This window comes from Dicentrarchus labrax, unplaced genomic scaffold (assembly GCF_905237075.1).
Source record: "Dicentrarchus labrax unplaced genomic scaffold, dlabrax2021, whole genome shotgun sequence".
NCBI classification, from domain to species: Eukaryota; Metazoa; Chordata; class Actinopteri; family Moronidae; genus Dicentrarchus; species Dicentrarchus labrax.
In genome coordinates this window covers 24,647,374-24,674,125 of record NW_026136713.1, presented here as the reverse complement: position 1 = coordinate 24,674,125, position 26,752 = coordinate 24,647,374, and the positions used below count along the sequence as shown (strand labels likewise).

The 26,752-nt window shown below is 41.3% G+C and overlaps 2 protein-coding genes across 16 annotated transcripts in view; one reads left to right on the top strand and one right to left on the bottom strand.

Annotated features, from left to right (window-relative positions):
* The window catches only part of ptpro (protein tyrosine phosphatase receptor type O), a 40,622-nt gene extending 32,149 nt beyond the window's left edge, over positions 1-8,473 (top strand). For 2 of the 4 annotated variants that reach the window (XM_051419801.1, XM_051419799.1), the window contains 10 exons: positions 229-264; positions 684-765; positions 972-1,062; positions 1,297-1,373; positions 1,682-1,816; positions 2,347-2,469; positions 2,561-2,715; positions 3,111-3,246; positions 3,417-3,541; positions 4,919-8,473. In XM_051419801.1, the coding sequence (XP_051275761.1) occupies positions 229-264; positions 684-765; positions 972-1,062; positions 1,297-1,373; positions 1,682-1,816; positions 2,347-2,469; positions 2,561-2,715; positions 3,111-3,246; positions 3,417-3,521 (940 nt within the window). In that variant the 3' untranslated portion in view covers positions 3,522-3,541; positions 4,919-8,473. The remainder of the gene's footprint in view (positions 1-228; positions 265-683; positions 766-971; positions 1,063-1,296; positions 1,374-1,681; positions 1,817-2,346; positions 2,470-2,560; positions 2,716-3,110; positions 3,247-3,416; positions 3,542-4,918) is intronic. The other 2 variants (XM_051419802.1, XM_051419800.1) reach the window with 1 other exon arrangement.
* A 1,132-nt stretch (positions 8,474-9,605) lies between these two features.
* The window catches only part of eps8a (epidermal growth factor receptor pathway substrate 8a), a 42,243-nt gene continuing 25,096 nt past the window's right edge, over positions 9,606-26,752 (bottom strand). For 2 of the 12 annotated variants that reach the window (XM_051419855.1, XM_051419856.1), the window contains exons 9-23: positions 25,867-25,934; positions 25,484-25,610; positions 24,213-24,301; positions 24,007-24,081; positions 22,154-22,302; positions 21,192-21,354; positions 20,975-21,111; positions 19,949-20,051; positions 19,718-19,858; positions 18,817-18,852; positions 17,926-17,949; positions 17,588-17,834; positions 17,087-17,300; positions 16,142-16,274; positions 9,606-12,184 (exon numbers count right to left, since the gene is read on the bottom strand). In XM_051419855.1, coding sequence (XP_051275815.1) covers positions 12,074-12,184; positions 16,142-16,274; positions 17,087-17,300; positions 17,588-17,834; positions 17,926-17,949; positions 18,817-18,852; positions 19,718-19,858; positions 19,949-20,051; positions 20,975-21,111; positions 21,192-21,354; positions 22,154-22,302; positions 24,007-24,081; positions 24,213-24,301; positions 25,484-25,610; positions 25,867-25,934 — 1,817 coding nt within the window. In that variant the 3' untranslated portion in view covers positions 9,606-12,073. Of the gene's footprint in view, positions 12,185-14,707; positions 14,755-16,141; positions 16,275-17,086; positions 17,301-17,587; positions 17,835-17,925; positions 17,950-18,816; positions 18,853-19,717; positions 19,859-19,948; positions 20,052-20,974; positions 21,112-21,191; positions 21,355-22,153; positions 22,303-24,006; positions 24,082-24,212; positions 24,302-25,483; positions 25,611-25,866; positions 25,935-26,752 lie in introns of all 12 variants that reach the window. The other 10 variants (XM_051419863.1, XM_051419857.1, XM_051419864.1 and 7 more) reach the window with 10 other exon arrangements.

Sequence of the window (26,752 nt, the reverse complement as noted above, 5' to 3'; positions counted from 1 at the left end):
ACATCAATAAAGGCTTTAAAAACCCACATCGATCCAACCCTGATGTCTGCAGCTCTGGATCAGTAGGATCTAAAGTAATGCAGTGTAATGCAGTATAATGTAATGTGTAATATAGTGTAACGTGTAATATAGCGTAATATAGTGTAATATAGTATAATGTGTAATGTAGTGTTAGTAATTAGTAATGAGTTATCATCATGAGGAACTTTACATGTTTGTATTTTATAGGAGCAAGACAGCTTTAAAGAAACGGAAGCTAACAAGGTAACAAGACTAAACAACAACATGTGGCTCTGTGGGCTTCATCACTCTGTTTGTTTGTTTATTTATTTCTTTGTTTGTTTGTTTGTTTGTTTGTTGTATTTGTACGCTGCCATCGCACTAATAACAGCCTTCAGCCAGAAACAGAGAACATCAGCAGATTAAGGTTTAACTTTCAGTGGGGACGAAACAGGAAACACAATATAGAATTTATAACTCTCACTGGGAAGGGTCAAAGGTCAAATGCCTTTATATGCTTGAACCCTTCCGCCAGACGTCCATTGAGTCCTTACTTACATTTTATAGAGAGATTGTAAGTCCTGTGTAATCGAACTGCAGCTCACCTGTTCTATAAATATTAATATATATATTTATGAGCTGGTGGCGTGCTGCATTCTGACGGCTCCGTCTGTATATTTCAGTCCGGTGCAGCTGGATGACTTCGACGCCTACTTCAAGGAAATGAGCAAAGACTCGGCCTACAAGTTCTCCCTGCAGTTTGAGGTAAAAGCATTCCCAGTTCAATCAGTCAGACTCAGGAGGGCTGGTTCAGATCCCGGGACGCTGGTTCAAATCCCGGGACGCTGGTTCAGATCCCGGGACGCTGGTTCAAATCCCGGGACGCTGGTTCAGATCCTGAGATTCTGGTTCAGTGAATTAAAGGTTCCTGTGAGTCCTGCAGACATCTGACAGATGTTGATGTTTTTCAGGAGCTGAAGAGCGTCGGTCTGGATCTTTCCCACGATGCAGCTGACCTGCCCATCAACAGGCCGAAGAACAGATACACCAACATCCTCCCCTGTGAGTCACTGACAGTAAAGCATTACGGGTGAAACTGAACATTAAGGTTTCATTATGTTTCTTGAGAATGGGATATTCAGAAATATTAAAGACCTGCAGGAAGAAAGAACATGTTATAACTATTAATCTAATTAATAATACATTTTATTATTAATAAAATTATAACAGCTAAATAGTTTCGCTCTTGAACGTTTTAGTTTGTGAAAGTTTCCTGTAACTGAATTTTCCCTCCAGACGACTTCAGTCGGGTGAAGTTGATCTCGATGCACAATGATGAAGGTTCAGACTACATCAACGCCAACTACATCCCTGTGAGTTCATCCTCTGCATCCACTGAACACACACACACAGTTTACTGTTTACACACAGTCTCATCTGCTTTATATTCTAAATATTAATACCGACATACTTATTTAATAACTTTATATTCCAAATAAATGAATTATTGTAGATGAAGATGATGATTATCAATAATCTCTGTGGTTTTCACTAATGGACACTTTAATGAACACTAAAGATCTCTGAAGGTGATCAGTAACATTATAACATTATAAACCAACACTAACCTGCTATATAATTATATATGTATTATATAATCTGCTGTCTGTTTGATCTTCAGGGCTACAAACACACCAAGGAGTACATCGCCACTCAGGGTCCGCTGCCCGAGACCCGTAACGACTTCTGGAAGATGGTCCTGCAGCAGAAATCTCCGATTGTTGTAATGCTTACGCAGTGCAACGAGCGGCGGAGGGTGAGTCTCCTTCCTGTTGCACCTGAGGGTGTATTTTACCTTCTGCTCCACCACATTTATCAGCTTCTTATTGTAGTAACAGATTATTACACACAGTTATTATAAGTAATAATATGAATCTCGTTCTGCTGCCCCCTGGTGGACAAACACTGCAGTCTGATCTCAGTGGAAACTATTGATCTGATCCGTATCCAGATACACAGGCTACCATACGATTCAGGGACATTTTAATATGGAACAATTCAACACAATAAGATACAGCTCTTAACATTTGTTTAATGTAGACATTTATTTTATCTGATTAAAAGCCAATTCTATAAATGTGACATTATCAAATACATATTATTTCTATAATACCAGCGAGTATTTTTCTCTTTATGGGAACAATCTGAAGACAAATGTCTGATTTCAGAATTACAGTCACTGTCTTTATTGATTTTCAGACAGATAGGTAACTTTAGATCCAGTCCGCGTACCGATGTGGTCTCTGCTGATCTTGTGAACTGATTTGAAGACCTTTGTGTCTCCAGGTGAAGTGCGATCACTACTGGCCGTTCACAGACGAGCCGGTAATGTATGGAGAGATCAGTGTGGAGATGTTGTCTGAGTCCGAGTCTCCGGAGTGGACCATCAGGAAGTTCAGACTGGGATACGTGAGTTCCAGTTGCTCAATAAAAAAAGCTGCAGGTCCACTTTGAACCACCAGAGGTCACTCTAACAGACGACCTTTGTCTCCCCCTGCAGGCTGATGAGAGTCAGGACGTCCTCCACCTGAACTACACCTCGTGGCCGGATCACGGCGTCCCCACGGTCAACGCTATCGAAAGCATCCTGCAGTTCGTCCACATTGTCCGTCAGCAGGCCAACAGGACCAAAGACCCCATCATAGTCCACTGCAGGTCAGGATCGGACCTCAACGGCTCAATCACCGATCAATAACTGATAGAAAGCAGCAATGACGTCATTAGCTGTGTTATGTTTTAATTTCAGGTTAAACAAGTCAAATTTAATGAGTTACTGTTATTGTTCAAACTGATTGTCATTACATTATAAAATAGAGTAAATGAAGTAAAATAGTAAAATGATTAAATAAAGAATAAAAACTAAGTTGTGGACGTTAAAAGGAAGTTTGAGCTCCATGTTTAATGATTTCTTCTGGTTTAGCCGTTTATGTCTCTGAGCAGGAAGAGTAGCTCTCATCCAGTGATAAAATGCTATTAGACGGATGATGTAATGTGCATTATGACTCGCTGTGGTTGACCACGTTGGTCTGATGACGCCGTCTGTGTTTCAGCGCCGGAGTCGGCCGGACGGGGACGTTCATCGCTCTGGATCGACTGATGCAGCACATCAGAGAGCACGAGTTCGCAGACATCCTGGGGATGGTGTCTGAGATGCGTTCACACCGGCTGTCGATGGTCCAGACTGAGGTGAAAACTCATCGTTCAACAGTTTCACAACAAAGTTTATATATTGAACATTCTTTTAAATCAATTATTTATGTAACCATTCAAACAGGTTGAATACCGTACAGGTTAGGGTCAGAGTCCGACTAGCGTCTGTGATTAGCTTGCAGCTAACAGGTTGTCGTCCTCTGCAGGAACAGTACGTGTTCATCCATCAGTGCGTCCTGCTGATGTGGCAGAAAAAGAAGCAGCAGTCCATCACCTCTGACGTCATCTACGAGAACGCCAGCAAGACATAATGATGGTGGCTCCTCCAGACGTGAGTAAAAGACTATAACGTCCAATCAAAACCAGCATTTGTTTCTCACTTTCCTCTTTTTAAGAATCATTTACAGGAGCTTCTCTTTCAGTTCAGTACAGCATCTGGTCACAAACGGTGGTCAGCGTTTAGCTCGCTTTCATCACCACTAGAGGTGGGCGATATATATAACGTTTGCGATAATATTGTCATTGTTGTTTTGACGATGTGCAAATTTCCATTATCGAGTATTTAAATTACTTCGCCAAAAATATTGAAACGCACGGGGAAACTCCTCACATCCACTTAATACACGATGCAGCAATGCTCTCTACAGCATGGCAGGATTCAGTCACATGACTAGTGGGCCTACGTGACCTCTCGCTAGCATCCTCCTTGCAACAGTTTAGCAGCGCGTTGTGATAGTAGAGAGAAAATGCAAACACCTCCAGTCCCTGAAGCTACCGGTACTTCAGATGATTTAGTGCTGAGATGTGGGTCTGCCTCTCTGGCATGGAAGTGGTTTAGTTTCGAAAAGACTGATAAGGGTCTGTGTCCACCAAACACGTTTTTAGTGCTAGCAGCGCCTATTTTGAATACAAATCCTATGACTTTCAGCGTTCAGAGCACTAAGCGCCTTCAGCGGTAAAAACATGCGCAGAGCGCTTCAAGTTGAAATCTATTCAACTTTTTACACCGCTGGGCGCTCGGAAAATGAGTTTTTGAGCGCTCTCAGCGCTAAAAACGCATGTGGTGGACACAAGCCCTAACTCAGACAATTTCAGTCACATTTTAAAGGATATCGACTGATTATCGTTATCGCGAAAATCCCCCAAAATAACGAGATATTATTTTTTGCCCATATGGCCCACCCCTAATCACCACTTTCCAAATAGGCCTTTTTCAAAAACAGACGTGAGTGGTGTTCAGTTAGTTGCAATCTGCAACTTCACCATTAGATGCCACTAAATCCTCCACACTGGTCCTTAAAGTTAGCTAATGTTAGCAAAATGTTACCATGAGCTAACTTAAAGGACCAGATTGCAACTCTCTCTCTTCACTCTCCCCGTCCAAGCATGATTTTCCCACTTTTTTAATAGACCTTTTTCACAGCAGCCATTTTGACATGAAAGAGTCGGGTAAACACAGGTGTTACCAATGACACTAATCACAGCTGCATTCAATAAAGAAGTGTAACAGGCTGTTTGTTAACACTGGTAACACCTGTGTTTACCCGACTCTTTTATGTCAAAATGGCTGCTGTGAAAAAGACCTTTTAACTAAAGTTTTCCCCAACTGTAACATTAATTTGGCCACAGCACAGGATAAAATATAAGTTGAATAAAAATGAGCTTTGTGTCTCTTTATTAAATTGAATCTCTCTTCCTTGTCTTGCAGGCTGCGAACACGCCCAACCTCCTGTGCTTCAGGCATCCATTCTCTGCAGAAGAAGATCAGCTTCATCATCAGTATCAACAAACCAACAGCAGAACATCTTGAAAACACAAGAGAAAAAGAATCCAGTTTTTGTTTGAATTGGTGTAAAAGCGTTGGATGGATTTCTGCCTTACAACACGTTGAACCACGACCCCGCCCTCTGAACTGGACTGACTCACGTCAACGCGGGGTGGGATGAGTCGGAGGAGGAGGAGCGTTAACGAGCTCCGTCCTGCGATTGGACATCTACACTGTGTCCGTCCTCGTTCAGACGACGGGAGGCGGCGAGTCGGTGGAGCTGAGTCAGCGGTTTTTCATTTGATTTGTTTTTTAATCTCAGGAGTAGCTGAAAAACCAGCAAGCACACCGGCCTCTTCCTCCGAATATCATTCATCATCATCATTTTTGCATCGTTTGTACCGTTCACCTCTCGCAGCGTGCAGCTTTCCTGGCTTTTTACGACGTCGGAGTCAAAAGGCGGTAGATTGCAACCGGACTCACTGCCAAATGTCCTGAACTCGGGGCCGTAACATTATTAAAAACTGCTCTAACACGCTAACAAACTGCCAGGACCGCTGCACCGATTACATCCACTGGAGGAGCCCAGCAAGCATTCGGCGACGGCTGACGTTCGGGAACATGAGCACAATATTTTACGTCTGACGCAGATTTTTAATCGGACGCTAAAAACCGTCCGAACGTAACGTTTCGGTCCTGGTTGAAGATCAAATGTTGGCGTCATAAATTTGGTACATTTTTGCTGCAGTTTTCCAGATTTCGGCTTCAAAGCAGCTTTGTAAAGTTTGAACATGAAAGTTTTTTGGTAATAAATAATTTCACTAAACGCTGCTCGACTCATTTCACTGCGTCCGTCAAGTTGGCCGCTGAGCGTCTGAATGTTTGCTGGGTCTGCACACGAACTAAAGGGCACAAAAACAGTTGAAGGGAACGAATGCCTTTCTGTGGAAACACGAGTGCCTCATGCCGCCGTCCCGTCGCCGCCGGGCGCGTCAGAAGCCAGTTTAGACGCTAGAGACTGTGGATGTAGAGCTGTAGTTTGAATTTGCACTGAGGCCTCGGAGCTGCTGACAGAAGAAGGGAAGAGCTGCTGACGGTGGAGGACCGACTGTCTTTCTATCCAACGGTCTCCACCGGAAGACGTAGATTAACTTTAGCTGAGAGACTTTTAATCTTATTGGCGGCAACAATCCTGTTTGGATCATATCTGACAGCATCTGAGGACAGTGGAACTGCCAAAACCACCCTGAAATTATATCCACGTTCCCTTTATGTTGCTGAATTTGGGAAACAACACAAACATATCTGCTCAGCATATCTCCAGAGCTGGCCCAAGACCCGAATCTGAATATCGGTAATATCTTTATCATTAAACATATAAAGCTGCAACTAGAATTTGTGACCAAATAAACGTAACCTAGTCAGTGTCTACAAAGAGCAAATATAAAACTTAAAGATACATTCTCTGCTTTTGTTACTGCGCCCCAAACGCTACATATAGAAACATTCTGGTAGTCAGCCCCGTATGTGGTTTAGCCCCTAAAAGGTTCCAGTTATAAAGCTCCCCAGAATACCAATAAGATATAATATTGACCCCCCAATTTTTTTTTTCATTACAAAATGTTGTGTAGCAATCCCTAAATGTACATAAATCTGGTACAGTGGCCACAAATACGGAATTATTACTTATGACAGAATTTATGATGAAAGTACATTTAAACACTGTTAAATGTTTATTTTGCACGAATATAATTCAAACTCTAAATTGTGTTTGCTCCCACAAGAATTTGGAATACTGCCCCAAAACATTTGATGTTACAAACGTAGACCCAAATTTAGAAATCACCTAATTTTGAAAGGTTTGTTACCATGTAAAATATTCGTTTTAATAAAAGCAATTTGCCCCAAATATTGTGATGGAAAACAGTTTATAAGTTCTGGTATCTTCCAACAAATTTTCTTATTATTATTATTATTTAGAACATTTAGAAAAGCGTTTGGGCGTTGTAATAAAATCTGTGTTAACGTTAAAATGTTTAAATATGGCGGCTCGGGGCGATATGGGTCTTAAACACACACTACTGTACAGGAAGTTGTTCTGAAGCCATTTTCTCATTTTCAGATCAACTTAATTTAGTTTAGTTAATTCTCATCTTTCTACTCAACGTTTGACTTGAAGGACAAAAAGAAAACTTCTCACTTCCTTGACGACGGAAGAGAATGTCTACTGAACAGACGAGACCGGTTGACCTTGAGTCTTACACTCCATTCAGGAAGTACTGGGTGTCGTCAAAATAAGAGCCCAGAGCGGAGCGGCTTTTCTTTTCATATTAAAAGTCCAACAAAAGATTAAATCAGATTTTTAATATTTACATTTAAATTTCTTCCAATCAAAGTTAGGACACACAGGATTGTTCCAGTTTTAAATGGATGTGAATGGGAGCGAATATAAAAGGTCAATATTAAACCTTTTACCAATTAACTCACTAATTAATGAGCTTTGTACAAGTTTTTATTTTGTTCATAAATCATAAATTAAATGTTAAGTTTCAAAACTAAATGTTTCAGATAAGTCAGTTAATATTTAATGTTAAACAGCAGAAAGTATAAAACAGATTGAAAGTTATCTGATTGAACTGAACGTTATCTAATATTGATGCTGTTTGTGTTATTTTAAGCACAAAAATTTGCTTTGTGGCCTTTTGGTTCAAACTTAAGTATATTTCTATAAATATAATTTAATATAACTGAATATTGTACATCCCCTAAAACATTTTATAACTCTAATAAAACAACTAAACTAAAAGGAAAAGCTGCTTCTGACTTCTGTTGGCGTTATTTCGACCACACCTCGTATCTAATTTGTAAAAAAATAAAATAAAATAAAAAATGAAGAAATCCATGAATGTGTGTAAAAAGGCCGCTGGACGCTTCAGTGTTGACTTTGTAAAATGATTCGTCATTGTGGCCTTGTGGTTCAAACACCTGAAGTCTTTACCTGCTGGTTCGGTCGCCACTCGATCTGAAAGGTCACGTTTCACTGTTAGATATCCGACGTACTGTACATACTACTACTGCTTACTCTGTTTCTACTCGTCATTGCTGAGTAATTCTTGTGGAAATGTTGCTTTAGAGGTTTGTTTTTTAAAAGTTGTTGTATATGTGAATCATTACCTGAGCCAGAAGTCCTCTCATCACTACGACGGCTTTGCGGTTGTCCAGAGACTCGTGGTCGTCCGGAGACTCGTGGACACGGAGGACTCGTCTGAGGCCGGAGGAACGCACTTTGGTACGACCGTCAGAAAAGACGAAAGCTCGGCACTGTACACTCTTCTACAATTCTTTCTCTTACTTAGTGTTCGTCCAGTCAGACTTGTTCGTTGGTGCCATTCTCGTGCATTGTGTCACTTAAAATTTGAGGGATGATCTCAAACTCGGATCATTGTCACAGAGTTTTAATGTGTGTGTGTGTTGGAACAAAATAAAATGTTGCAGTTACGTTTGTCGTGTTTCACTTTCTGTGTACGAACTACAAAACTACAGTTTAATGTTAAAGTTTAATTAATGACAACAAACGTACTTTTGATTTTCTTATTTTAAGCCAGAATCAGAGTATTATGATTTCAGTTATTTTCTATAACTTAAACTCAAGCCTGTTTTGTTTGTTTTAGTTTTAAAAACTTCTACCAAATATAATCATACTTCTACATTAACTTGTTAAATGTATCCCACGTTCAATATATTACATTATTAGGATACTTAACACTGCTCACTAATATTTGCTGTGTAACATAAATCTATTTGTTCAATCAATGAATTACAAAACTAAAATATAATCAGATATGATTGTGAAACAGCTGCTGATGCACTTTTAATAACTGACAGTGAGTGCTAATGACAGTTCAGCTGCTTAAGCTAACGTTGCGTTAGCTTCACACTAACAGAACGGCTCCTGGAGGCCTCGATTTAAAACTTTGGAGCTTAAAACCTAAAAACGATGATTATGATTGTGACAGAAATTTCAATGTTTAAAATATTTATTTACAGTTCTGTCGTTTACACTCAACAACTACTGAGCTACTTGCTAGCTAACTAGCTAATGCTCTAAAATTGACTTGAGACAATGTTTCTGAACAGTGAAAGAGAAAACTGTGCAACCAGTGTTGTGATAAAGTACAACACAACAGATTTGTCCGAACAAAAGGACATTTATAATCCAACGTTACTGACCAACCTATATATTTCTGTTTCCTGCCAACAGTACAGCTAACAGCAGCTAACAGCAGCTAACAACTTAAAGTTTCACCTTTTACAACTTGTTCAGACGTTGTTCATGTAAGTTATAAAAGTGCAGCTCTCAATGTGAATCAGCCATTCAAATTAATATTTAGGCAGAAATTATTTTAATTTTTTACAGTTAAACATCGATATTAAGAATCCATCATCAACTGTTAAATAACACAAACTCTGTCTAAACTTTTATCAATTTCTTATAATTTAATCGTAAAACCAAAATCTTGCATCTGATGTTTTTAGAAAAGCTGAAATCAGACATTTTACAATTTCAAAATAAAAGCTTGTGTTTGTCCTCAGGAGACTTTAAAGGTCAGATAGCAGAAACTCAGTGAGATGATTTTTTATAAAGGTTTTATTGCAGAATGAGCAGATTTAATGGAAAAGGCACCATGAAAACTATACACATACAAATGCTTTTATCGCTAACTTTTCACTCTGATTGGCTTCTAGAACTGTTAAATACAGAAACAGCGATTATCCATAAAGTACTCAGCTTTAATCAGTAGTGTTAATTACAGAGTTGTGCTACAGAAAAACCTTTTCATCAGTTTATTCCACTTCTTACTTCCTTTACACTCAACCAGGAAACTGGTCGGAGACACTTTGTGCATAAGTGGAAAACAAAATCAATACAATCAGTTGATGCCACAGTGAGGCTGATCTTTGTACATCTTATATGCAAGCATATACATACTTATTTATATTTTACAGACAACTTTTGCTCCAGATAGGCTGCTCGGTAGAAACTCATAAAAAAATAGTCACATTATTAGTTTGTGTCGTAGAAATTATCTTTTGCTTACAGAGTTTTTTCTTTCTTCCAACATTCGACCAACTTTTCTCGACACAGAATTTACTGTTGAAGAGTCAATTCTAAAATTAAAATATTATTAAATATTCGAATATTGTGAGTGAGGCAGTGCGAAGCCCCGTCCCCTTTGGGAACCTCGGCCAACTTCCTCCTGTCCTGTGCTTAGATATGCTACACTAGGCTAATCTATGATGGAACGACAACCACATTGTAAAGAAGGTTAAAATATAGAAGAGACATATATACAGTCACATCTTAAGTTAGCTAATGTTAGCAAAATGCTAGCATCAACAATGTATAAATAGCTAGTTAGCTGTTTTTGGCAACATTAGCTAACTTAAGATGTGACTATATGTCTCTTATCTTTGAACCATCTTCACAATATGGTTGTTTTTCCAACATAGATTAGCCTAGCATAGCATATCTAAGCACAGGAAAGAAGAAAGCTGCTCAAATGTGATTGGAGCACATAGAAAAAATGGGCGGGGCTTAGGAAGGGTAACCTGGTTCAGGATCTCCATGGTAACAGTGGTTTGAACCAATCTCCTGTATTAATAATCTATAAATAAATTCTACTTTCTGTCCACAGAAACTGCTGCATATAATTTACTGTAATTATCATTCAGTCGTTAACAAACTCGCGTTTAAAGCAGAAAACATTCAGTTCAGTGTTTGGACGACATTTGACCTCTCAGGAAAGACTGTAAAAAAAAAAATCAATCAGCCCATAAAAAAAAAGACTAAACTGTTGAATCATTTCACAGGTTTGATTCTTCACATAGAAACCTTTATATTTTTTATTATTTACTGTGCAAAAATGCTGCTAACAGCATCCTGTTTGTGTCACTAACTAAATCATAAATTAGAATAAAGTTATTTTTCTGTCGATCAGTTCTATTATCAATTCAACTTCTGATAAAATAAAAGGATTATATACTATGAAAATCATAATTCTCTTTGCTCAAAAATCTGAAATGTACAGTTATATACATCAGTGTGTGAATAATGTCATAAAGCCACATTTACTGTGTTTATTATAATAATATTATCAGCCCGTCACTTTAATCAACTGCTGGCTCCAGTTTGTGCCTCCAGTTTGATGTTGTTACAGTCAGAGTGAAGCATCTGCTACTCTGGAAGATCTTTGAACAACCAACATGGTCCATTAACAGATAAAGTATGGAAGCCCATCAGTGCCAGGAAAACAAAAACAAGATGGAAACTTACTAAAAATAATGTATTATTAAGTCAAGATTATGAGATCAAAAGCCATAATTATATTCATTATTTTATTTATTATCAAGGCTAAGTTTTCATCTTTTGTAATTATGCAAAATCATTCTCATAATTTCAACTTCATATCTCATAATTTTGACTTAACATGATCATTTTCAAGTTTTCATTTTATTTTCTTATTTTACTGTCAGACTTCCATAACAATATCTGATCATTAATGCTAACTATGCTAGTTGTCCAGGTTAGCATGTGTCAGTACTGAACAGGTTGTGGTTCAGGCTGACGGTGGATCAATAGAACGACTCCTTTGTGGTTAAAGAGGCACAAACTGCAGCCGCCGGGCAGCAGCAGCTGGTCGGGCTTTAATACTGAGAGGCTTCGCTTTGGAAAATGAGCTACTGAGCAGCTTCAGACACCAACCAGACGCTCCTGCAGAAGAGAAACCTGCATCAGCGTTCAGTCAACTTGAGGCAAACGTGGCAGAATTTTCTCTTTGTGTTCGAGCAGATCGGACGGCGTCCTACGGAGACGAGCTGAGGGTTTCCTGCCGTCGCCGCATGATCTCCACGAACTTGGCGTGGTCAGCTGCCGCCTGAGGATTAAGAGTGCGAGAAAAGAGCGGATGCAGTGTGAAAGAATAAAAAGAAAGTACAGTAGGGAGGAAGGGAGGAGGAGAGAGGAAGGGAGGAGGAGGGAGGAAGGGAGGAAAGGAGGAGGAGGAGGAGGAGGAGGAGGAGGAGGAGGTCACGTGGAGCTCAGTGGGTGCTGCCTTCATCAAAAGACTCCACCCCTGAATCACAGGTGGTGGCTGCCAGTTTCTCCTGTCGCCTCCTCATAATCTCCTGCAGCTCAGAGCCCGAACTCTTCTGGAGACACAGAGAGAGAGAGAGAGAGAGAGAGAGAGAGAGAGAGAGACACAGCGGGGGAGAGGAAATAGAGAGAGAGACAGACAGACAGCGGGAGAGAGCAGAGAGAGAGAGAGAGAGAGAGACAGCAGGGGAGAGCATAGAGAGAGAGACAGCGGAGGAGAGCAAACAGAGAGACAGCGGGGAAGAGCAAACAGAGAGAGACAGTGGAGGAGAGAAAAAAGAGAGACAGACAGCGGGGGAGAGCAGAGAGAGAGAGCGTAGAAGAGCAAACAGAGAGAGACAGCAGAGGAGAAGAAAGAGAGACAGCGAGGGAGAGCAAACAGACAAACAGCTGGTTAGACGGTGATAAAACATAAAAAACAAAAATAAAATGTTAACGTCTGAAGCGACTGCCTGCAGCGATCTACTGAGCGACTGCCGACTCATTCCTCCAATCAGAAGATTTTATCAGCAGATAAGACGAGAAAATCTTCTGTGGGTCGGAGCCGAACACCGCCGACCTCGGATGGGGACTGCCGCTGCGAACTGCAGAGAGCACGTGCATTAAAATATCTACAGAGTGACTCAGCTGGTTAAGTCAGGGTGCATGCTGGGTAACAGAGTGCTTCAGTGACTGGTTGCACAAAGATCAATCACAATGCTGAGTCATTAAAAAACTGCACAAAAATAAACAGTTATTATATATTAGCTTAAAGCGGGATCAGTATGAAGGACAAAACATGACTCATCAAAAAATAAATACATAAATATAACTAAAATACATTTATTCTTTACATAAAATATACATTTATATGGCTGTGGGGTTCAATTCTTCCTCAACAATTCATTTTGTATTTATTTTATAATTTCTTTAGTCCCGTTGTCTCTGTGTTTCGTCGTCATTGTGCAACCAGCTGCAGATTCTGTCGGAGCTTTAAATGCGGTTTTATTGATTACATGAACACTAGTTTCTACTTACCAACAATGAATGATCAATACCTCACAGTCAGCAGTATATCAGTAATCATCAGCAGATCAATAACTATAGAACACTTATCAGGTTTGTTTCAAAGTGCCAGAACTGTTTGTGTCCTTAATGATAAAATCTGAATGTGACATTAGAGGAAGATTCAGCGTTCGTCCAACCTGAGTTTGTTTTTGTTTGTTACTGTAACCATTAAATCAGATTGACAGTGAAGCAGCTTAATGAAAGTGAACATGAATGAATCCTCCGCACAAACTGATTCACTCATTCACATGAACTCAACAATGAACTGTTGAATCAGTTGTTCTTAAATGTGTTCAGTATTTTAAGTTCAGCTGATTTAATTCCAGTTTCAAATTCTGTGAACACATTTTAAATAAGTTTGGAGAAATGCTGCATATGAGAGTAACTTCAATTAACTGAATGGAATTAGTTCAATTAACTTAATTTACCCAAAGTTACCTTAACAATCAATACTTGAGTTACTGCGACTCAAATCAAACATCTTTCAGACTTTGACTGTTTGACTTCAACCGACTCATCAGGTTTTACATTCAGGTTCAGTTTTATTTATTATTATTTATTTGAACTTAAGCAAAAGATCAAACATTTGATTTGTACGTTTGACCCTCTTGACTCACCGTAGTTTTTCAGTTTGGTTTAATGATTTTGTGAATCTGTGGATCGTTTAAAGGACAGATTGATTCAATTATTGATGATTTGACACAAGTCAAACTTTTTTGTTTCTTTAACTCAAATCTGCAAACAGGAATATTCAATATAAAGTTTTTATTTTTATTTTATGGTTAAGAACTCTTCATAAGTGAAATGTATTATGGGAAACTACAGAAACAAGAGGCAGGTTGTTAAATATGAATCTTTCCTCATTAATAAAACTGCAGTCTGACGTGGTGCCGCCATGTTGTTGTAGCTAATAAAAGCTAAGCTAGCACACAGAGCACAAGGTTGTCTCTTCAGATCAGGTCTACATCCTGGTCTCTACGGGTCGGGGGCGGGGTCAGAGGGCAACAGGAAGTTCATTCAGGGAGTTTAAGGAGGACTCAGTGTACAGCCACAGCAGGAGGACAAATACCGGCACTACCTTAAAATGCTGCTACGCATCAAACGTCCAGAGCTTCGTTCTGACGGCCAGAGTCACATGATCCATCACAGCCAATATCTCTGATTGATCACAGCCAATATCTCTGATTGATCACAGCCAATATCTGATCGATTAAACTCAAAGTCAAGACCAGGACAAAAATAAACAAAAGTCTCAGAATTATTGGAGTTAAAGTTTGTTTGTGAGTCTTGATGGATTTTGTTATATCAGATTCCAGACTCGAGTTCAGACCTCTGAACTGAACTGAACTGATCTGATCTGATCTGATCTGAACTGATCTGATCTGAACTGATCTGATCTGATCTGAATCTGATCTGATCTAAACTGAACTGAACTGAACTGATCTGAACTGAACTGCTTTTAAAACTGTGACTGTTCCTTTAAGTCTGGCCGGCAGAAGGAGGCGGCAGACGTCTGTTAGTGAACACGATACCTTCATGAGAGTGGAAACAGAAGATCAGAGGAGGCTCAGAAGAAAACCTGCAGGTGGAAATAGACACCACACACCAGACCTTGCCAGAGTTGGGGGATAGAAAGCTTAAAGACAGAGGAGACCCTCAACAGACCAATCCGGGACCAGATCTATCCTGATCAGGACTCTGCTGGACAAGCACTCCATAAACTGAGTTTGAAGTTCCTCAGTTTCAAACTGGGATTCACTAAATCAGGTTGAAACTGAACAAATGTCTCAGATTTAATTTATCTGTTGCTAGGAAACGTCTGTAGCGCCGTCCAATCAGGAGCAGCCAGCTGTGTAAACAGGAGGTGACTGTAGCATCATGAGCTAATATATAACCTTCAAAAACATCATCAAATGACACTTCACTGTGTTCAGTTATTAAAACTGATTAAATCAAACCGTTTAACACAAACTCAGTAAATTCATAAAGATTCTTGAAGCAGCTTTTCAAAGAAACTTTACAGAAACTTTACAAAATGAAATCAGCGTTACTTAAAATTAGTAACTTTGCCACTTGATCCGGAATGTTTTGTTAACTTAAAAATTTTCGATGTCATCAGTTTCAACACTTTTTGAGTTAATTAAACTTATTTACACTGTAAAACCAGATTAACTGCAAATCTTTTGTATATTCAGGTAGAAATCAGTGAGAAATATTATTATTACTACAGTTACTATTATTACTATTGTCACTGCTCATTGTCCCCCATCGTCGCTGTTGTCGTCGTCATCATTTACTGTTAGTGTGGTTGTTGCTACTGTTGCTGTCTGTCTGTCTGTCTGTCTCTCTCTCTCTCTCTCTCTCTCTCTCTCACCCCAACTGGTCGAGACAGACGACCACCCACCTAGAGCCGGAGGATCTGTCCTAGGTTTCTGCCTTTTAACAGGCAGTTTTTCCTTGCCCTTGTCTCCAAGGTCTTGCTCATGGTGGTACTGTTGGGTCTCTGTAAATAATGTTATAAAGAGTTCGGTCTAGACCTGCTCTATTTGAAAAGTGTCCTGAGATAACTTCTGTTATGAATTGGCGCTATACAAATAAAATTGAATTGAATTGAAATATCTGGTTATGCTAAGCTAACTGACAGTAGTTGGTCATTTTCTTTATTATTAGCATTTAGCTTCTTGTGGAATATAATTTAAAGTTCACATTATTATCAGACAGCAGGAACAGATGTGTTATATATTAGCATGCTAACGTTAGCTTGTAGCCTCAGCTCCAGTAATCCCCAGAGACCGGCTCACTGTACGCTGACACTATTGATTCTCACAGCTAATCAACAATCACTTTATTGAGAATAACTGTTTTGGAAGCTAATGATTATATTTGTGTATCGAAGACGAACTGTGTGTCAGCGGTAGATTAGTCGGGATGTTTTGGTGACATCATGTTTGACCTTTGACACCCACCTCTAGCGCCGCCTTCTGGACGGTGACCTGGCTGAAGACTCGAGCGCCGTCGTCAGGACAAACCGTCTTCAGCTCCTCCTTGTTGAGAGAGAACAGCTGAGCTCCGGTCAGGACGCCGAGGCTGGTGATGGTCCTGCACAGGGGGGACAGCCAGAGTGAGACAGAGTGAGACAGAGCTGGACGCAGTGAGACAGAGTGAGACACAGTGAGACACAGCTGGACGCAGTGAGACACAACTGAGACACAGTGAGACACAACTGGATGCAGTGAGACACAACTGGACGCAGTGAGACACAACTGGACAGTGAGACACAGCTGGACGCAGTGAGACAGACTGAGACACAGCTGGACGCAGTGAGACAGAGTGAGACACAACTGGACGCAGTGAGACAGAGTGAGACACAACTGGACGCAGTGAGACAGGGTGAGACAGAGTGAGACACAGCTGGACGCAGTGAGACAGAGTGAGACAGAGCTGGACGCAGTGAGACAGAGCTGGACGCAGTGAGACACAACTGGACACAGTGAGACAGAGTGAGACAGAGCTGGACGCAGTGAGACACAGCTGGATGCAGTGAGACACAACAGGACACAGTGAGACACAGCTGGACGCAGTGAGACAGAGTGAGACAGAGCTGGACGCAGTGAGACACAGCTGGACGCAGTGAGACAGAGTGAGACACAGCTGGAGGCAGTGAGACAGAGTGAGACGCAGTGAGACAGTGAGACAGAGTGAGACACAGCTGGACGCAGTGAGACAGAGTGAGACAAGATGAGACAGAGTGAGAAACAGCTGGACAGAGTGAGACACAGCTGGACGCAGTGAGACAGAGAGAGACACAGCTGGACACAGTGAGACAGGGTGAGACAGAGTGAGAATGAGTGAATGAATGCAGTGAGAGACAGACAGTGAGCAGAGAGACAGACCGAGACAGACAGACTCACACTGGACTGAAGCCTTTAGCCTCCAACCAGGCTCTGACATCGTCTGGCGAGGAGTCGTAGGTGATGCTGACCAACTGCGGGTTGCCGCCACCGCCACCGCCACCGCCGCCGCCACCGCCACGAGCTGGAACCTGGAACTTCTTCTGAGCGCTGCGACCCAACGTCAGTCTGTGCATCAGCTCATCCTGAACCTCCTCCATGTTGGACTTCCTGCCTGCAGGGGGCGACGAGGACAGACACACAGTTCGCTGACGGTGACGAACTCCAGCAGAACGATTATCAGATAAATATGATCAATAGAATTATTGATCGAGACATTCAGGTCCAAACAGACTGCAGTGAGACAAACGGTCAATACTTCAGTCTCAGTCAGGACGTCCCGTCGCTGCTGTGGTTTAATTTATGACTTTATCCGGGAAATATTCTGATAATCACAGATAAATAAAAGAATCCTCTCGGACAAACAGACGGACTTAGAAGGAGACATTTTGTTGGACTTACGGTTGCCAGGCGCCGGCCTCTGGTTGCCGTGGTCCCTCATGGCGACGCTGCCGTTATCGCTGGATGTGGTGCTGTTCTGGCGGCTGACTGCGCTGCTGGCGGCGGTAGGCCTGGCGGGCTCTGCGGGCGGAGGAGGCAGCGGCGGCGTGGGGAGCCTGGCGGGGGCCGGAGGAGGCGGCGTGGGAGCCGGAGGCATCGGAGTGGCGACCGGTTTACTGGGAATGAAGTCGGTCCTGGTTGTCTGCTTCTGACAGAGGACAGACAGACGGTGACTTACAGTCGGACTTTATCTGGTTTGACCCTCTGAACCTGAAATGAGTTCGATGTCTGTGGTTTACCTCGTTCAACTCTCCCAGTAATTGCTGGAAACGTGAAATGAAACATAAAAGATAAAAAATGATGGAAATGAAACGAATTATTCACAACAAACTGCACGGAAATCTGCTGATGGATTATTCAAACATCAAACCGACTTAAAGGAACAGTTCCACATTTCCTGTTATCCTGTTAGCCACAAAAACACAAAGCAGAGGCACACTGCTAGCCAATCTAGCTGCTAATCAATGTTGTGCTAGTGCCAATGGGTTAACAGATGCAACATTATGCTAAGTGTTGGTAGCCGATTATAGGTACAAACCACTACTATATCTGATTATAGAGTAGTTGTTTGTAGCTACCTGACGTTATACTATGTGTTTAGCCTAGCTTAGCACAACACTAGAAGCAGGGGGGATACAGATAGCATGAGCAACCTCATGCTAGGAGTTTAAGTAGCTAATTGATTTTGTGGGAGCTGTAAACAGATAGCAAAGGTAAGTTACAAAGAACTAGCATATCTGATATTTATTTAGCCGTTTGCAGCAAACGAATGTTATACCAGGAAAGATTAGCCTAGCTTAAACACAGACAGGAAGCAGGGAAACTGTTAGCGTAGCCAAAAGACCGCTGTGATATCTAACATTATGTTAGCTGTTTCTAGCTAGTTAATGCTGTGGAAGCTACATACAGGGAGCATTCAAACATTGTGATAGCTCGTTAGCTTCAGGGTCGCAAGTCTCAGGAAATGTCCCGGTAGTGTATATGTATAGTATAATTTATATAATATATATAAATTATACATTAAAGATATATTTAGTGAACAGATGTGGAGACGTGATGGTTTTAGCAGCAGTAACAATGTGAGCCTGTTCCTTTAAGGAAATGAAACACACCTACAGCACTCGTCCTACCTTGAACAACTCAAACTCCTTCTTTGGCATCATAAGCTTCAACGATTCAAAATGAAACATGAATGAGATGAGACAGTGAATCAGACGGATTAATGGTCAAACATTAAATACACACGATGTATTCACACAGGTGGTCTGTACAGTGGACAGTACACCTGTACGGTGGAGGTCTACCTGTATGGTGGAGGTCTACCTGTATGTGGTCTACCTGTACGGTGGAGGTCTACCTGTATGTGGTCTACCTGTACGGTGGAGGTCTACCTGAATGTGGTCTACCTGTACGGTGGAGGTCTACCTGTATGTGGTCTACCTTTACGGTGGAGGTCTACCTGTATGTGGTCTACCTGTACGGTGGAGGTCTACCTGTATGTGCTCTACCTGTATGGTGGAGGTCTACCTGTATGTGGTCTAGCACCACTGTCAGGAATCTTGGAGTAATCGTTAATCAGGATTTATCATTTAATTCCCACATAAAGCAGACCTAGTTAGGGCTGGATCAGGTGAGTCCTGAACCCTCCCTTAGTTATGCTGCTATAGGCCTAGACTATCGGGGGATTTCCCATGGTGCACTGAGCTCCTCTCTTCCTCTCTCTTTCTGCACTCATTCATGTCCCATTAATGCATGTTACTAACTCCACTTCTTCCCCGGAGTTCTTGTGCTTTCTTGTCTCGCAGGTTCTTGTCGATCCTGGTGGAGCCTCCTGCCATGGTCCTGCTAGATTGCCATTGCCAATACTGTTGTTGCTGTGCACCTGTCTGTCTGTCTGTCTGTCTGTCTCTCTCTGTCTGTCTCTCTCTCTCTCTCTCTCTCTCACCCCAACTGGTTGAGACAGACGACCACCCACCTAGAGCCGAAGGATCTGTCCTAGGTTTCTGGTCTACCTGTACGGTGGTGGTCTACCTGTATAGTATGGCTGTAGATGGGCTCCCCTCGGCCCGTGATGTCCACCGCTTTGGTCATCTCCAGGATGTTGTTTGGCACGTAGCCGGACGCTCCGCCACCGTTACGAACCTTCCACCACTGCTTCCTGTCGTCCAGAACCTGACAGACGAGTGTCGGGGATCAGATATTATTATAATTATTATTATTATTATTATTGTTACTACTAGAAACAAAGAAAACAAAGTTTACCTCGACGACCTCGTCTTTCAGCACCGACAGCTCCGTGTTGTTTCTCGCCACAAAGTCATATTTGGATTTGGCAAACAGTTTGGATTGGCCAGCGTCAAAACTTCTGAAACACATCAATCAATACATCAACTAATATATCAACCAATATATTAATCAATACATCAATCAATAATCATTAGAATTACAAACACAGTCTGTGTGGCCACTATAAAACCAGCAGTAATATATAATAATTATTATAACAACAACAACAACAATAACAATAATAATAAAGCAGGTTTTAGGGTTATTTGTTGTTACAGCCGTGGAGAAGTGTCCCTGTGGATTACTGAGAGAAAAATGAAATTTAAAGACGTAGAAGTCACTCAGATTGTATTTTATAGAGCAAACGACTGAATGAGGAAGAAGAAGATCAATCAGTGGACAAATATTGATCAGATTTTATATTAAAACAACAACAGCGACGATCACAAATTAACACATCAGACTGAGAAAGAGGAAGTGAAGGAGGATGAAGAATGACTCATTCATCAGTTAAATATAGATATATAGATACTGAAATAAATCAATATTAGAATCAACAAATCTATATTAGAATCAATAAATCAATATGAGAATCAATGAATCAATATTAGAATCAATAAATCAGTCACACTTTTCAGGCACTCGTGTCTCTGAACCCCACAGGAAGTCGGCCATTTTGAATTTAATGTGCGACCTTTTCCAGGTTGTCGTATTAACTTTGGTCTGTTTGCTGTAAAACCTTCAGTGTACGTAGCGCCCCCTGCTGGCAACAGGAAGTAAACCCTGTGTGACAGTAACAACTGGATTTACTGAGGGAGACACAGGAAGCGACATTTAACGCCTTCCGAGTCACGTGACCCGTTCTTTAATTTATTTATTTATTTCAACTTTAATTTATGTTTTATTGAAGAATGAGTCACATTTTGTCCTCCATAGTTAAAAGGGCAGTAAAGAGCAGCTCAGGGATCAGTTCTCCAGGGCGTCATGTGACCTCGGGGTTACCGGTCTACGCGGCGGCTGACGGCCTGTTTAAACGCAGCCATGGCCGCTTCCTGATCCAGGATCTGCATGCGTTTGTAGGAGGCGTTGGAGAAGGAGGCGTACCCGTCTGCAGGAGGGAACCTCTGCAGCGCCGACTGCTGCAGAGACAGACAGGAAGTGGTTAAAGATACTTGTTCCTGTGGTTCAGGAGGACGTGGCGTGCGAAGCAGATACCGACCTCCTGAGCCAGTCTCATCCTCAGCTCCTCTTGTCTCTGGACCTCCACGCCGGCCAGCTCCTGCTCTCTGGACAGAGTCGCCGTCGGGAGCGCCGGAGGCTCCCAACCGTCACGAAACCTCAGCACGCAGGGCGGGAAGTAATGATCCTTCGGCCACTCCAACCTGCACACACGTTACCATGACAACATCTTACTTAAAGGGCCAGTGGGTGGGATTTAGTGACATCTAGTGGTGAAGTTACAGATTGAAACCAACTGAATACAGCTCAGCCTTTAGAGCGTCTGCGGCTGCAAAGTGTACGAAAAACATCCTGAAAATCGGCATTCCAACATAGATTAGCTTAGCACATAGCATATATCTAAACATTGAGTTTCCTCGTTGGAACTCAGCAAGCTAAGGAGCTAATACAATGCTAATCTACATAATTGTTTTTAAGATTGTTAAAAAGATTAAAGTGACATAAATATTCAATTTAATTCAATTTTATTTGTATAGTTATATTCATAACAGAAGTTATCTCAGGACACTATGAGATCTTAGCTTAGCTAATGCTAACAAAACACTACCTAACTTGTCATTAGCTAGTTTGCATTTTGCCAACATTAGCTACCAGATGTAACTAACTGAACACCTCTCGCGTCTGTATTTGGCGACCTGTGAATGAGAATGAGTAAGTAGGAGAAATACGCTGGCCACAAAACTCGTTAAAAAAAGGCTCCATCAAGATCCAGAGTTTGATTTGTCCGTTCTGGGCTACCGTACAAACATGGCGGTTCAACATGGCGGACTCCACCAGAAGAGGAACCGCTGCCTCTGTAGATAAAAACGTGTCATTCAAAGGTAACAAACACACAATGATTCTTATTTTCAGCTGATTAAACAGTAATGAAAACAGACCCATAGATGTTACATCAGCAGCAGCTGTACAGACTCACAGCGGCGGACTCCGCCACAAACTCACCTGCATTTGGTCCACCCGTCTCCCAGAGTGACCCACAGGTGTCTCTCCTCTGCGTTTCCTGTGGCGTGCAGGAAGTCGATGGCCTCTCTGGTCAGCAGAGGAACCACGACGCTGCGAGCCAGATCCACACTGCCCGATGCCTGGATCACCTGGAGGGGGGCGGCGGGAGGACGGGGTCAAGGGCAGCTTTTATCTCTAAATAATTATTCTTTATAATATTTATTTTTATTCTTTTTTGGACACTGGACAAAATTATAAACACAGCAGTTTTGTTTTTGCCCCCATTCATCATGAGCTGACCTCAAAGATCTAAGACTTTCTCTATGTACACAAAAGGCCTATTTCTCTCAAATATTGTTCACAAATCTGTCAAAATCTGTGTTAGTGAGCACTTCTCCTTTGCCGAGATAATCCATCCACCTCACAGGTGTGGCATATCAAGATGCTGATCAGACAGCATGGGTATTGCACAGGTGTGCCTTAGGCTGGCCACAATAAAGGCCACTCGAAAATGTGCAGTTTCACTGTATTGGGGGGATCTGGGGGGGTCCGGGGGGGTCCGGAAACCAGTCAGTATCTGGTGGGACCACCATTTGCCTCATGCAGTGCAACACATCTTCTTCACATAGAGTTGATCAGGTTGTTGATTGTGGCCTGTGGAATGTTGGTCCACTCCTTTTCAATGGCTGTGCGACAACACAATGTTGACATCAGCAAACCAGACGATGCCATACACGCTGTCTGCCATCTGCCCTGTACAGTACACAATTGAATTACAGTGAAAACCGGGATTCATCAGTGAAGAGAACACCTCTCCAAAGTGCCAGACGCCATCGAATGTGAGCATTTGCCCACTCAAGTCGGTTACGACGACAAACTACAGTCAGGTCGAGACTCCGATGAGGACGACAAGCATGCAGATGAGCTTCCCTAAGACGGTTCCTGACAGTTCGGGCAGAAATTCTTTGGTTATGCAAATTTCGGTTATGCAAAAAATCGGTTATGCCGATTATTGCAGCAGCGGTCCAGGTGGCTGGTCTCAGATGATCTTGGAGGTGAAGATGCTGGATGTGGAGGTTCGGGGCTGGTGTGGTTACACGTGGTCTGCGGTTGTGAGGCCAGTTGGATGTACTTCCAAATTCTCTGAAACGCCTTTGGAGACGGCTTATGGTAGAGAAATTAACATTCAATTCACGGGCAACAGCTCTGGTGGACATTCCTGCAGTCAGCATACCAATTGCACGCTCCCTCAAAACTTGCCACATCTGTGGCATTGTGCTGTGTGATGGAACTGCACATTTTCGAGTGGCCTTTTATTGTGGCCAGCCTAAGGCACACCTGTGCAATACCCATGCTGTCTGATCAGCATCTTGATATGCCACATCTGTGAGGTGGATGGATTATCTCGGCAAAAGAGAAGTGCTCACTAACACAGATTTTGACAGATTTGTGAACAATATTTGAGAGAAATAGGCCTTTTGTGTACATAGAGAAAGTCTTAAATCTTTGAGTTCAGCTCATGATGAATGGGGGCAAAAACAAAAGTGGTGCATTTATAATTTTGTTCAGTGTATATATATTATACAAGTTAAATTACTAAATTGCAAAAATTAACACAAGAGACAGAAAGTTAGAGTTTATTCTTCTTTTTCAAAGAAAAACAAGAATAAAGGTTCCTGTGTGTCCACATACTTTTGGCCACACAGTCTGTTTTGAGTAATTTCTCCTTTTTATTATGTGAAAGACTTGATGACAGATGTCAGAAAGTAAGAAGTCATTCAGTGGAGATAGAAAGGAAGTTGTGGTTAGAGCCACAGGAAGTTGTTTTATCGGGTTAATAAAATAAAGCTGACCATCCTGAGCGGGTTGAACAGGAAATGAAGCAGATCCACGGCGCTCGGGTTCTGGATTTGATGCTTCAGTTTGCCCTGCAGAACACAGACAGTCTGAATATGATAGAATACGACTGATTCATCAATATCACAGCAACAGGTTCGTGTGATCTTTATTGATTTCCCCCAGGATCAATAAAGTATTTCTGATAATGGAGATGTCCTACCAGCTGGTTGAAGGCGTGTTTGAACTTCTGCAAACAGTCCACAAACTCGTCCTCACCGGGAGGTTTGGAGCGCAGCGTCAGGACGCCCTCTGGTGGACCAATCAGACACAATCACACAAACATTTCACTTCCTGAAGGAGAAAAAACTCAAAAATCATCAACATTTAACTTGAATAATTACAAATGATGTAAGTACCTGAGCACAGACAACAGGCAGCAAATGTAACAGAAGTATTAAACAGTTTCTACATTAAAGATTCTCATCCAGAAACCTGAAGTTGTTTCAGAAAGATTGTACAGAAAAATAAATATTATTATTATATAAATAGTACTTTATTTATAAAGTACTTTTAAAAACAAACAGAACATTTATATTCAGTAAGAAAATAAAACACACTGGTTTCAGGTTCTGATCCAACACTCGTGACCTTCGACCTCGACCTCGAAAACATCATGAGGACGAAGAAATGTGAGAATTAATTTCTCAACATTTTAATGAAGTCAAACAGTTTAAGTTTATTCAAACAGTTGAAGTCTGAAAGATGTTTGATTTGAGTCGCAGTAACTCAAGTATTGATTGTTAAGGTAACTTTGGGTAAATTAAGTTAATTGAACTAATTCCATTCAGTTAATTGAAGTTACTCTCATATGCAGCATTTCTCCAAACTTATTTAAAATGTGTTCACAGAATTCATCTGAATAAAGTCACTTAAATGCTTCTTCTTTATACAAATGTTATTACCAAGTTGAATTTACTCAGTTTTCTTCCACTAAAGTAAATTATTACATCACCTGTCAAACAACTGACGGACCATAAAAAACTATTGATTATTGATTGATTATCAAAATGGCAGCCAATTCATATTCAAGCTTCCAATCTTTCCACTTTGGGCTCATTAAGAATGATTTGGATGCATACTCAGGCTTATGATGATTAATAAAGTGAAATAAAATGCTAAGCTATACAGCATTATAATGCTAACATTGTTATAATGATATAAGGTCAAGTTAAAGAAAATGAGCCCGTGGAACAAACTGGAATTAAATTAAATCAGCTGAACCTAAAATACTGAACACATTTAAGTTCAGAACAACTGATTCAACAGTTCATTGTTGAGTTCATGTGAATGAGTGAATCAGTTTGTGTGGAGGATTCATTCATGTTCACTTTCATTAAGAGGATTCACAGTGAACATTATGGGACAGTCTCGACTACCAGGTTAGAAGTTAATCTGCGTCCTCTGTTAAACTGTCATCTCCGCAGTCCTCACCTCCTGGACCTTTCTTTTTGCCTTTCTTGGTCTTCTTCCTCTTGGACAGCTCGGTAAAGGCCTCGGCCGCCTTCTGGAGTTTGGTGACGAAGAACTCGATGTCGTCCAGGATGTGGTTCAGGATTTGCTGCCAAAATAAGAGCATGTTTCAGAGAACATTAACAGGTTTATTCTTTAATGATTAAACCTAAACTAACAGAGCGGAGGTCAGTTCTCCCACTATATCTTTCTCATTATGTAACCAGATTTTCCCTCAAAGCTTCAAACTCTGATTACAGCTGAATCAAACTGCGTCCTTCAATCAGCTTTAATCTGAGGTCCAGTGAACCTGGACGACCTCCACAGGTCCACCAGCTGCTCTCAGACATGAACTATATACTGACCACATCTCGGTCCACTCTGGCTGCAGTCATCTCCACCGGTCCGTCCTCCTCACTGAACTGCTGCTCATCTGCACACAGGAAAACAACAAATCAATAACCAATAATCACACATGGAGCTCAAGATTTACATCCAGAACACTGAAGATAAAGATAAAAATGTCTGTAGCCACAAGTGATCAATTACATTTTCATTATCAATTAATCTCACAATTATTTTCTCCATTAATAAATGTTAAAAATGTCCAAATGTTCAAAACACCAATTCATTTTCTGTTAATCAATCAGTCAATCAATAAATAAACTGTACATTTTGTACGTTCACAAACTAATACTTAGCATTATGTATCTACTAGTGCTGTCAAACGATTAAAATATTTAATCGCAATTAATCGTACATTTTTATCTATTCTAAATGTCCCTTGATTTCTTCTTTTTGTCCCATTATTTTTTCTAATTTTAATGCTCTTATCAACATGGAAAAGTGGATCGGCTTGCTTTGTGCAAATGTTGTTTTTATTAAAGTCATCCATTGTCGCCTGGCTTTGACGAGGGGGCGGAGAATTCGCATCAGCTGTGTGTTTGGCCATCAAGTGGTATTTCAGACTGGACGTGCTGCGATGATAGCTCAGTTCACAACAACAAAACACACAGATCACTTTGGTCTTGTCAATGGAACCATTTGGCAACTTTTTAAAAGTAAACTTTCCATTCAGAATATTATTGGCATCCATTTCGGCGTCTCGCGCTCGCCATCCACTCAAAACGTAACATCTACTACTCTTAAACAAGTGTGTGCGACATGCCTGTTGTTTTGTTTCCGGTCTAGCTAGATCCGGTGTGGTGTTGTAGTTTTTCTAACGTTACTAGTTGTTGCAACAGCATGTGA